The sequence below is a fragment of the Zalophus californianus genome, chromosome 1, assembly GCF_009762305.2.
Source record: "Zalophus californianus isolate mZalCal1 chromosome 1, mZalCal1.pri.v2, whole genome shotgun sequence".
Classification (NCBI taxonomy): domain Eukaryota; kingdom Metazoa; phylum Chordata; class Mammalia; order Carnivora; family Otariidae; genus Zalophus; species Zalophus californianus.
The window spans coordinates 24,141,707-24,154,892 of record NC_045595.1 but is presented as its reverse complement, the minus strand read 5'-3'; the positions used below and the strand labels follow the sequence as shown (position 1 = coordinate 24,154,892).

Genomic DNA, 13,186 nt, shown 5'->3' with positions numbered 1-13,186 from the left:
GCACTTGGAATGATGAACTAGAATTTTATTGAAAATAATCAACATCCAACCTTTACAAGAGAATTATTAATAAACTTGTGATTTTTCATATTGATACTATCAATCCCTGGTTTGGCTTAAGTCACTTTTTGCTCTTAACTTTAATTTAAATACAATATTAACCTGAAACTTTGCCTTATTTCCTGAAATAGTTCTAAATTCTATAATTAAAATAGCCACTAGGCATTGTTATATACTACTTGTCCTAAGTCATGGCCAGATTTCTCTTTTGTGCTTGATTCAGGCTTTCAAAGTCAGTTCACATCAAAATTCCAAGGCTTGCCCACATCAGTGAGGCTCCAAAGTTTGTTTTGATTATTCCCATTTGTGGGGAAATTTCCTTACATGTGGAAATGTAGGAAAACATAATTGGGGGATTCTCAGAACTTACTGATCTAATATGCAATATGGACATTTCTGAAATATTCTTTTCCCAATTTTCTGTGTTTCTGTGGGATGCTTGAGAGTTGCTCTAAAAGTTACCAGAAATATGTTAAAGGCATAACCAAATACCTGGATTTGCCTATAAACTGACTGGCTTAATCAGCAAAATTAAATCTCTACCTTAAGAAAAGAATGCTCATTCATATTTTTTTGGTTTTAATGACTGGTGGATGTCTTTGAAAGTGACAGTGTTCGTCCCTATTTTTATAATAAGTAGCTTCTAGAACCATTAAATCCACATCAGTCTGCATTTTCAAGAGTTAGATTCCTGACTAATGAAGAGGGAACAAAGTTGATGTGCCTTAGAATGAAATGGGCTGTCACTTCCCCACCTTTTGGGGGAGCTAATTTCAAGTCAACAGATCCATAAGGAGAAATAATTGCTGTGTATTTTTAGTTTAAACCTTGAATGGGTCAGAATGCCATGGTAGGAATTTGTTCAGATAATGATTATTCAAATATATATATATATTATTTTTTCTGCAGTGTCTAAAGTATATTAAGTCCAATTCTGTTATCTACTTTTAATCCCCATCAGGAGCTACCATTCCAGGTTAAAGAACCCATGTTATATTTTGAAAAGGCAAGAACATTGCTAAATGCTAACAAAGTGCTTCCTTCACTTCATTTTTAGAGGAGGCTCTGGCCTTATAACTTGGAAGGAAGCATTGCTTTCTAAGCTCAACTTCCTCCTGTATTTCTTTAGTATAGTATAACCCTCATGTTTGTAGATCATAGTATAACACTCTCATGCTACACTGGTTAACAATTTCAGCCCATCCTCTGAAAAGTTATGATTCAAGCTGAATAGAGGTGGTTACCTGCAATATCTTTGATAAATTCTGTGGAGACTTTTGCCCCCACTACTGGGGTTGGATCGGGGACTTACCAGCTGTCAGTCAGGTGAAACTCTCCTCCCTTGAGTCTTCACATGGGCACTAGTGATGACCCAGAAGCAACTGTTACTCATCCATCTCTATATGACTCTTTCTTAAAGCTTTTTATTGACTTAACAATTTTTAAATGGTATCTATTTACACCTTTATTTCATAACCCTTTGAAGAATTCTGGCACCTATCATTGATATGGAGATGTATTTAACTCAAAGGTATTCTTATGGTTGCCTATTCCTTTTAAGAGGAAGAATCATTAGCACCTACGAGTATTATCTAAGAGATACCAGGCTAACTGTAAACTTGGCTATGATCTGTTTTAATAACATGATCTAACTTAAATATCACATGAGGCCAACAGTGGTCTAGATTCAGGCATGTCTTCCTAGGCTTTCTGTACTTCTAAACATCCTATGAGTCCTTTCACCATATTCATTTGTTCGGTTGAAAAGACTACCAACCCACCTAATTTCACCCAGTACCGAAAGCTGGCCTTGGGTTATCTTCTCTTCACAGAGCTAAAATAAAGAATGTGCTCAGATACCCATTCACCAGTAGACTGCTTTTTCTGTAAGCCTAGCAGGGAGGCTTCTCTAAAGACATATGTAGTATCTTGATGAGAAACTAAATAGACCTATTAACTTAGCTGTATAACAAGCCCCATTGGTGGGATGCATATCATAAAATAATACTCATAATAAGAACACAAATAAATAATACCTTCTCCGTGTTTGTTATATGGTAGCTTTTGCTGTCCTTGGAGAGGCTAACTCCTTTGCCCATAGTAGTCATAAGACACAGGGCTAGATTTAGAATCTAGGTCTCACAACTAGTAATTGTGTGCCCATTTACTAAAAATAATGATAATAATAATCATAAGAATAAAAACAACCAAAATAAAGCACAGTGGCTAACTGAACTGCTAGCCCTTTGTGAATCTTTAAATCAGAGTCAAGAAAGGAATCTTAACTCAAATCAGAAACATGAAATCAAGGGATATTTATATTTGTTTTGTGTGTTTCTAGCTCAGTTCATGAATTCTTTTTTTAAAGATCTTAATATTGTTGTTCAGGTAGTTTGAGAAAATGTCATGAAAAACCTTTTTAGTTGCCATAAAATAATGGTAATATGGCATAAAAGTGGAAGAGAATTAACATCAATATTTTGTTTTCTTTTTCTTAGGAATTTTTAAAACTATGTTTTCAGTGCTTTTCTGATACAAGAGTAATGAATTGATTCTTATCACAAATAGAAATAGGTATATGGAGTATTTTCTTTTAAAGTAGAATATCGACTCTACATTTTAAAAATGGAGATTAACAAATTTAAATATTCATTAATTTAAAATAAAATTGTTAGATGAATAAACTTCTAAAGGCATATTAGCTCAGGATTCTCTTTCAGATTATTTTAATTATACTGAAAAAGCTCACTAATCTATTAGAATGAAATCTAATAGATATACTAAGTAAATAAAAATAAATGCTTTCTGAGAAATGTTGGTAAAAGGGAATAAACCAGTACCTGATAGTAGTGTTGAATTGATAAATTTCTCCAAGCTCTTTTTGCATAGTTGAGTTTATTTCTTGAATAAGGAAATCTTAGATTAAAGAACATGAAAGCAAATTATTTTCCTCCTATCCTCATGCTTAAATAATATGTTACATGCAAGAATATTATTTTAAAAATGATTATTTTGTCATAAATAAGAAATTTATTTTTATACTAATTTTTAATTTTTTTCAACTAAATCATTGCAAAAACTGTCAACCTTGTAACAGTAGTACTTATTAGTATTAATTTTTCTAACCATGCATGATTCATTTAACCCCACAGTAGCTGTAGCTTGCTTGCCTTGTTTTTTCCCTGAAATTAAACAAAAAGATATAAAAACACAATGAACATCTGTTCTATAGAGCAAGACAGCAGAACAACCTAAGTCCTAATAAATTGTTAACATTGTATGATTTCACACATGGATTTTGGAGATACATACATATATGACTTCTCTGAACTTTCTCTGTTGAATGTGCACTGTTGTTAAACTACTTGTTTTTTCCCTGCCTACTCTTCGAAGAAGTCAATTAGGAATAATGGGAAACAAGGGGTAGGCAAAACATTGCAGTGCAGTGTTATTTCCATCTGTCTGAGAATATTTCAGCCAAAAGTTTCTTTTGGGAAAAAAAAAGCCATAACACACTTTCAGACACACAAAACCACAAATACTTTGGCTGCAAATTATTCTGCAGTGTTGTTGCTGTGTTGTTGCCTGTGTATGGTCTTGTGTGAGAAGCTGCCACCCACCCATGCATGTGTTTGCAGATTCTCGTCTGTGTGCTTGTTCATGAATTAGCTCATCTTCCTCCTGGTTCAGGTTAAATTTAATAAAGAGAACAAGAATTTATGGGTATGACTGTTAGCTGGAAAGCCCTTCCTCACTTGCAAGTCTTTCTTTCAACCTACATCTGCTGAAATTTCTCAGTGGCATGGTGTTCGGTGATCAGTCAACCAGTCTTTTACATGTTACCTGGCTTTACATAGACCCTCAATGGTTCTTGGAAAAATAATTTAATATTGTTTTATCTCTGTTTCTCTACTGGAAAAGGAAGCTGTTGGTATGAATCACCTCCTTAACTGTGAGGAGTTGAATTGTGTTAGTTCTGCTTGCCAGAGCATCAGGAATAAAGATATCACGGTGTCTCCCCCTACCCATCCCCCAATTTTTGGTGGGGGAAAAAAAAAACCCAAAGTAGTAACATTTAATGCAACAAAATATTAACAATAAAAGAAACTCTCCTGTGAAACTGTAATAAATTTAAAATCAGCATTGTTTTAAGGTAGCTGAAATGTGTGATTTTCCATTTTGCCTTTTAACTGACAGTATACCCATAATTCTTGATGGTTATTATTTTTTCTCCAAAGATAATTTCTGGGCCATTGGTTACTACACTACCTATTGTTCTAAATTGTTGTCTTAACTACATTCTTTAAAAATATAATGTTGAAGGCTCATAATGTTGAAGATGACTCCAGGATGAACCCCGAGTTTGCAGACCGAATAAAACAACTTGATAAAGAGGCATCTTACTACCGTGATGAGTGTGGCAAGGCCCAAGCGGAAGTTGACCGGTTGCTGGAGATCCTCAAGGAGGTGGAGAATGAAAAGAATGACAAGGACAAGAAGATTGCAGAACTTGAGAGGTAAATTTTGCAGTCATGTTGTGAATTGTCAGCAGCGAGTGAACATGGATTGCTTAGTTGCCCATCACAGGTTGTAGTGGATTTGGAATGCACATTCATTTTCAAGTTGGAAATGAGGTACGTATGAGGAACAGGACCTGTTAGGGATGATGTTATGTTTCTGTGGGATACTCAAGAAGGCAATTGGCTTATCTTTTGAGGGGTTATGTACTTCTTAAGTGTTTAAGAAAGTAATGGCCAAGTTCCTTGAGTGATGTCCCTCATCTAGCATGTGTGCCAGCAAAGTGTGTGAGAAATTGAGGCTCTGACTACTTGAAAGCTTAGTTTTTTGTTTTTTGTTTTTTTTCGTTTTTCCCATGAAAGACAGCATTTGTGGTTTAGGTTTGTTTCAAGCAAAGAATATATTTGGCAATTCATTCAAGATAGGAGAAAGGGAAAGGAGCTCATATCCTTTGGGTGTTTTTTGGCACACCACAACAAATTCATCTTGGGATGTATCTTTTAAGAGGACCTTACAGCATTTGTTAAATAAATATGTTTGAATAGGGTCTAAAGCAGGCCTACCTGATAGCAAATTCTCTCTAAAAACAAAGAAGGTTATATCAGGGTTCCAGAGTATTTAGATTTTCAGATAAATCATATCCATATTGCATTTATGTATAAGATAGACTCTAAAAATTAAGCTTTCTATCACTGCTTTTCCCTATATTTCATATAAGGAAAGAATTTCTGAATAACGTAACTCCATTACCTCTGAGGATTTCTTATTGGTTCGGCAGTAAGGCAGAATTTGTCTTTCCTAGATTCAGTCCATATGGAAGAGATCAACAAATTTTGAATAAATCAGTGAATGTTTGCCAGCTCTGATCAAGACACTTGTGAGGCCCGACAGGACTCTAAGACATATGCGGAATAGCTCTCTGTGGCCTGTGGAAAGATCATGAGCTGTACTGACAGAAAGATCTGGGTTCAAATTTTGCTTCTGTTTTGTGCCAGCTCTGTGACCTTAAATCTTGTTAGAAGTGAATCTCTAACAATCTTTTAAAATGTATCATACTTTTCAGGTGCCAAGTCCTGGTGGGATAGTGACATCATTAGGAATAGTTGAATGCTAAAACAAATAAATTCTCAGTATTTTTTTTTAAGATTTTATTTGTTTATTTGACAGAGAGAGACACAGTGAGAGAGGGAACACAAGCAGGGGGAGTGGGAGAGGGAGAAGCAGGCTTCCCGCTGAGCAGGGAGCCTGACATGGGGCTCGATCTCAGGACCCTGGGATCGTGACCTGAGCCGAAGGCAGATGCTTTACCGACTGAGCCACCCAGGTGCCCCATAAATTCTCAATATTAAGTGGCCGTGTATTAAATGGATAGGTCAATTCTCAAATGTTCAACATTTTCAAGGATACTATTTAATATATTCAAACTCTAAATCAATTAATATTTCACTTAAAAATCTTAGTATTAATTTGATGGTAACCAGATTTTTATCTAGTGTGACCAATTTTAGTGATTAAATCAAGAATTTCTTTTCCTGAGATAAGTATACAAATTAAAATCCTTAAAGGCTTAGTTTTAATTTTAAAATGCAGGAATGTTCTGTCTACTGGTTCTTAAAAACACTGTTAATTTTAGATGTGTCTACATGTCTACTTTGGAATTATATATTAGGACCAAAATTTTTCTTAAAAAGCTAATGTGAGATCACAGGGATGTTACCATCACATCTCTTTTATTGGTGAGAAAACTGAGACCCTGAAAGGTTGAATTACGTCTTGGAGATTGGTCCTGTGGTGAGAATTCGGCAAAACTCTAATGTATGTTTCCTGATTCCTAGTCTACTGTTCTGAGAAGCTGTGAGCCTCTGAAGGGCATAATATTACCTATGCTCTAGATAATATTAATAATAGCAATTACAATAACAGTAATAGATTATGTATATTTTTATAGATGAGAAAACTATGACTTACATGGATTAAGTAACTTCCTAAAGCTTTCAGAGTTTGTAAGATTCAAAGTCAGAATTTGAACCCAGGTCTAACAGGTTAGTGACTGAGAACAGTCCTGTCCAACAATGAGCCAGAAGGAAGAAGTTAGTCCAGTAGCACTAAACAGTCACATGGCCTGCAGAGAGAGAGAGAGGCATTGCCGTTGGGCCACAGGAGATCTGTCTCATCTTTATTAGCTTTCATGAGAGAAAGTGATGTGGCCCACATTTTGAAGGCATTTTTCTGCGCTAATCCAGGTCCCCAGAACTGTAACTGAAAAATCAGGATCAGCTACTATAAATATTTGCATAAAAATAACATAGTCATCCAGTTGGACAAACAGGTCTTAGCTGGACACTAGTGCCATTAAATCATCGAGAATATTCACATTTTTTATATCCTCAATATGGAATGCATTAAAACAACAGTGATTTTACAGGCATTTATCTTTATGTACTTTCTGCACATTTTCTTTATCTCTGCCTTTGCCTTTCCTTAAAGCTGATGCCTCCCAGGCACTGTAATTCATAAAACGTGTGGTAAGACTTGAGTCTGTCCCAGTTCTCTGCCTGCCTGTGTCTTGGGTCCAGCAGCAGAACATAGTCTGGGAAATGTCTGAGACCCAGCCCCAGCCCAGGCCCCAAAGGAGGTTTTGGGGGGGGGCGGTGGAAAGTAAGAGGGGAAGTTTCTTGGGAAAAGAAGAGCTCAACCTTGGCCTGCCTTTCTGAAGCAGTATCTGCTGGGCTCCATGTGTATCCTGACCAAAACATCTTCCTTGTTTGTCAGGCAGCCCTTTTCAAATTTGACAATATCTCCATTTTCTGGCTTAAACTACAAAATTCCTACCTCGTAATGTTGGGAACTAAAGATTTCTTAGCAGTGTGACATATAGCTCCCTTTTGGAGTCACGGAGGAGTGTTTGCAATTAAGTTTGTGATTTTGAAAACCAAAAAATTGAACTTGAAATAAATTTGTGGTCTCTGGTCTGTAATGTGACCTACCAGAGTGAAAAGACTTCTTTTTAAAAGCAACGAGTGTTCTAAAATATTCCAGAACTTCAGTCATGTGCAGTAAAAGGTTCAGGGTTAGGAATAGCATAACTCAAATGGCACTGATGCTGGCCTACTTCTCTCTCAGAGGGCAATTCTTGTTTGCTTTCTACTCTGCTAATCTTCCCATTTTTTATTTTCTTCACAATGTATACATTCCAAATAGCATATGCCTGGCACTTATATGGATGCATTTACCTCTTAAATTCCACGTGAATGATGTTTTACATTAGCCATTGAAGATTTTGCTTTTCAAAATGCATATTGCTCCAGTGTGGTCCCCATGTGCAGTTTTTCCTATAAATTTTTGCACTTGATGCTGATGGCTCAGCAGGGAGCTTCTGCCTTGGACAGCATGCGAATGGACTCTGGGGAAGTTTGACACAAGTTGGGTGAAGGGCCTTGAGCATACCCCTAAGAGTTGGTCCAAATCAGGCTGACGTCTTTATTTGATCACTGGTGATCAAATTCCACGTCTGCTATGTGATCAGATAGGTAATCAAACGTTAAAGGGAGTGAAATATGTGGTCTTTCTGTGTCAGTGCCTGTCAAGGGCTCTGAGTTTTATTTAGAGTTTCAGAATTAATTCTGCCTTAGGGGAAAGAGAGAGGTTAACAGATCTCTTGTCAAACAAGACCTGCTGTCACTAGGTTTCTGCATCTCAGCCACGGGATGGTATCAGTCAGGTGACCATTCATGTAATTATCCTAAATATGGTGGGGGGGGGGTTGTTGGTATTTGTCTAGGGGACATGGAATTCCCGAATCAAGCCCTTGATCACATCCTTCCCCAGTGTGGAGAAGAGTGTGTGTCCTTTGGGGTTCTGCTCCTAAGACATAACATCAGAATAGAAAACAGGGAGCACTTAATTATCTGGGTCACTGACTAATGTCATCAGACATTCGGACATTTGAGAAATCATCTTAGATGCCTAAAAGCACCTTATCTAAGGTTGAGAAACAGACTTATTTTTCCTTCTGAATTTTTCCTATAATGTGATGACATAATTTCTTTGATGCCTTTTAGAATACTTTTAACAAAATGTAAACTGAAGCTTTATTTTAAAAAAATGGTACTATGTTCTAGAAGTCTCATGGTACATCAAAGAAACTTGATACCAGTTCTGTTTGTTCTGATATAAACTCTTCTTGCTGAGAAATAGCCATTTATGTTTGGTAAAGCGTTTGAAGAAATTTTAGTGAAGCAAGTAGCAGATAGTTTTGCGCCATCCCTATCAACCCTTTGGGAAGGTCATGGATGTCATGGATGCCCTTGGGAATTTGATGAAAACTAGGAATCCTTGGAAAAGGCAGTTAATCTTAATTGCTATTTCAATTTAGGATTCTCTAAAGCTTGGCCATGGACCTCAATTTGATATACCTTTCTGATCCAGAAGAATTTGAAGCAACAGCTGGGGCCAAAGTCCCCACAATGATCATGGCCTGATCTAACTTATTTTTAATCAGTTGTGTGTTTATGATCATGAAACACTGTGCAGGGGGATTTCAGACGTGAGGGATTATTGGACTGATGCTTTCACCGTGTGTTTAATCCTGAATTTTCTCTTTGATTTTTATCATTATGATCAACACTATTTTCATTTGAATGTTCTTGTTTAAGTTTTCTCCTGAGGATTTGTTTTGTTTTTCCTTCCTCTGTGAGATGCTTAACATTACTTCTTATTTTTAAAATTTTTTTTAAGTTTCATTTATTTAAGTAATCTCTGCACCCAACAAGGAGCTCAAACTCACAACCCCAAGATCAAGAGTCACATGCTCTTTTACTGAGCCAACCAGGTGCCCCTAAAATTACTTCTTAATAGTATGGAGTGGTGGGGTCCCCTTGAGCAGATAGCTGGTAACATATTTGTTCATCCACTTTGTTTTTTACAAAGAACATTATATAGGTTCGCAAAATGAATGCCCACTGTATGCTCCCGTGGTAACTTGAAGAAGATCATGAATTTTTTTTCTTTTAATTTTTGCTTGGATTTGGGACTTTATTATTTTGATTAACTAGAAGGGCATGTTAAATATTTTTGCACAAATAAGTTATCAAGCATCTGGATATTTTCAGTGGTGAAGTATGATCCTCATTTTCACAACTGAAAAAAAAAAAAAACTACTCTCAGCTTTGGAAGTTGCCCTGTTCTCTCTTGGGAGGTTGATAGGCAGGCAGCACCTCCCTTGAAGCCCTGCGCACAGTGTTTTTGATCATTGTGAGGTGCAGTGCTTTGTGAGCATCTAAAATGGAAATCTTTGAACAGAGAGCCAAATTGTTCAGGTCCTTTTAGTTTTCAAGGAGGAAGGAAGACTAGCTCATAAGATATAACCGTCTAACTTCCTGGTTCAAATAAAATCTTTCCGACATCAGTGCTTACCACTAGCTCTAATATCTTAGTAAATTCCATTTCAGTTTATTAAATAATAAAATTTTGTATGGACACATATAGGAACTTTCCCTATGAGTATTCCTCCAGTAAAGGGAAAATTCTGCTACTGGGTTGCGGGAGCACACCTCTGGTTCACGCCGTGCTTACAGTGATAGGGCGTGAGAGCGGATACTGGTTTTTTATGTGTAATATTTAGTAGAACAGCTTACAGTGTGTGCCCCGGGCTTTTTGGGGTAATATCAGATAAAAGTTGCTTTATTGTCCTTCATTTGGTTATTAAACCTGCTAATATAACATCTGTTGGCTGTATTTTTTAAAACTAATGCATTTCCTTCCTTTTATTCTCTTTTGCTATCCCTTTTCCTTTCTGCTTATCCTCCAAATCGCTGCTTTCACCCTTGCTCCAATCAGCTTGACTCTCAGGTCAGTACTTTCAGTTTTTCTTCTAACCGCCTTTCCTTCCTAAGCTCAATTTATTGCTTGCACTTGTTTAACAAACACATTTCTGAAATGGTTTTCCTCTGGCCACCACATTTTTTTTTTTTTCCATTTCATCCCATGCCTAGGGAAGGTTTATTTTATGGGAAAGTCATATAGGTGGGAAAGAGCAAAGAAGAAGATGGGAAATAAATCATTGTTGGGTTATTCGATACATTTGATTCTCAGATTATACAACCAGTAAGAGAAATCAGAGTGAAATTCTAGAGCATTTCTCCTGAGCAGCTCAGAAAATTGGCTGTGCGATGATAAAACATGTTGCAGTGGAAAAAAACAAAATCCAAGAGGCTAAATTTAACCTAGGAGAACAAAAGATCTGCCTGTGACACAGCAACTCAAAAGCTAAATTTAATAGTGCAAACCACTCAGACTTTTTGCTTAATAAATCACTGTGTTTTGAAAGATTTATGATACTTTTTTTTTAAAGTCACTTTTGAAAATTATCAGTGTGTTGGTAACATATTGTACACACATGTTATTTCCTGTCATTGTTTTGGTTTTTGACTTTTTAACTTCATTTTTATTAGCCATAAGACATACTTTAATTACCTAGGGCACAGCATATGGAACCAAATGTAAAACTAGGTTCAGCATTGACTATGTGCACCCTGATATTAAGAAGCAAAATGAATATTTTGTTTTAGAAATGCATCCCAGATTTGATTCCTCTTAGATAGGAGTCCAAGTCAGTAATTGATTCTCCTTTAAGTCAAGCAAGACTTCTTTTTATAATAATATGCAGTACTATCTAGTGATTTCTTAATTCAATCAATGAATTTACCAGAAGGGGCTCATTGTATGATTTTGGGCTACCAAGTCTTGGGAAAAAAAAAAAGACTCAAATTGATAGCCAGTGTAGTCGCTCTTTTGAGAGGCAAGCAATGTTATTTTCTTCTCTTTATTCAGTATCTGCACCTCTTTATTCTGTCCACTGCTCATCACCTAATCCACCAAACTAATGCATTTATGAGAGCAGCAGATAATTTCAAAATGAGGCCTCCTGCCCACACACCAGTTTTGTCCCATTACCTGCTTCCAATCGCTGTGGCTCATAACCCTTGAAAATGAAACCACATCTCTGCTATTCCTACATACCACACCGGATGTCCCACGGCAACTGCCTTGAACTTCATCTCACTGAAGGAAGCCCATTCTCAAGAGTTCTCCAGTGATCTAAACAGAGGTTAAAAGCATGGTCCTACAGAACTGTTCTCATCCTAAACCTAATAACTATTAATGCACTTTCTGGTGCCTCTATGTGCAGATACAGACATCATAATGAAGGTTGGAGAGGAGGAGTTTGGCCACGTGGCAGCCAAATCTTTCCTCCAAGTTTTGGATTTGCTCCTTTAGTGAAACTTTAAGTTTTTCTCCTTGCCTGTCTTTTTTGTTTTCTTTCTATTTTTGCCTTCCCTTTGCTGCTCCTAATCTGCCCCTGTTGATATTGAAGCCCTTGAGACCAGGGACCACTTTGGCTCTCACACCTGAGGCTCCCTGCCAGGATCTTCAGATGTTGTCCACAGGCATTCTGCTGTATCTTATGTGTCAGAAACTGTACTGTGTAGTATTTAGTTTTTTCCTGTTTCATGGTGAATGAACATGAACTCTGACTCTCAGAAGACAGGATGCAGGATTAGAGCTGGGAGAGGTTGTGGATAACAAGGGGTCTCCCTATAAGGGGCTTGGTGTGTCGATTGGGTTTGGTAAAATGTTCAGGCCAAGTCTGGTTGTGTGAACTATATGGTCAAATCAAGATTCAGATCATTTCATCCTCTTACCCCAAATGAACACAATGGAGAAAATGTGCAATCCTTGTCAACAGTCTCTTGTTATATTTTTAGTGTAAGAGGAATTGGGCAACCCTGCTTTCCTGGAACAAAAATGTCTATAGGTCTTGGAAGCTTTCTTGAGCTTTGACAAATTTCCAGAGTTAACTCTGCTTTTTTCCCAACCACTTCCAAGTTTACCAGTTAAAATAAAATGAAATGTACCAATTCTGGGGGGGAGGTGGGCAGGGAGATGGGCTAACTAGGTGATGGGTATTAAGGAAGGCACTTGTGATGAGCACTGGGTGTTGTATATAAGTGACGAATCACTAAATTCTACACCTGAAACTAAAATATTACAATGTATGTTAACCAACTGGAATTTAATAAAAACTTGAAAAAGAAAAAAATATTTAAGGGAAAACAAATGAAATGTAACAATTGAATTGAATACAGGATCTCTGGCCCATGTACTTTCTTTATATGGCTCACAACTGAGATACATATATTTGTGTGTGTATGCATACACACATATGTGTGTATATACATTATATGTGTGTATACACATAACATATATATATTTTTTAAATGTATGGTCTTTCTTACTGTAGAATTTTATGGTCTGCCCTGCACCTCCCTACCTCCCAATCGGAAGTTTGAAAACTTGACTAACTCTTGGGTCTTTTTTTCTGTTCTAGACTCCATGGAAAATCTTCCCCTCCAACTACTTTTTTAAAATGGCCTCATTTCCTTTTCAAACTCTATGTAGACTCTCTGCTTGAAATCAGGTGGACATATAATAAGGATCCAGTTTGGTAAAATGCAAATGTCATATTCCAAACCTGTTCAGCTTCTTACTCCAGAAGACTCCATTTCTGTCAAAGAATCTCTTTACACAAAAACCAGCGGGAAGCTGT

General features: G+C 36.8%; 1 protein-coding gene across 9 annotated transcripts in view; it reads left to right on the top strand.

Annotated features, from left to right (window-relative positions):
• The window catches only part of ERC2 (ELKS/RAB6-interacting/CAST family member 2), a 977,487-nt gene that overhangs the window by 480,472 nt on the left and 483,829 nt on the right, over positions 1–13,186 (top strand). For 7 of the 9 annotated variants that reach the window (XR_003518693.1, XR_003518694.1, XM_027587658.1 and 4 more), the window contains 2 exons: positions 4,384–4,577; positions 10,417–10,428. Coding sequence is in view for 7 of the 9 variants with exons in the window: in XM_027587658.1 (XP_027443459.1) it covers positions 4,384–4,577; positions 10,417–10,428 (206 nt within the window). In the remaining 2 variants the exon portion in view is untranslated. The remainder of the gene's footprint in view (positions 1–4,383; positions 4,578–10,416; positions 10,429–13,186) is intronic. The other 2 variants (XM_027587661.1, XM_027587659.1) reach the window with 1 other exon arrangement.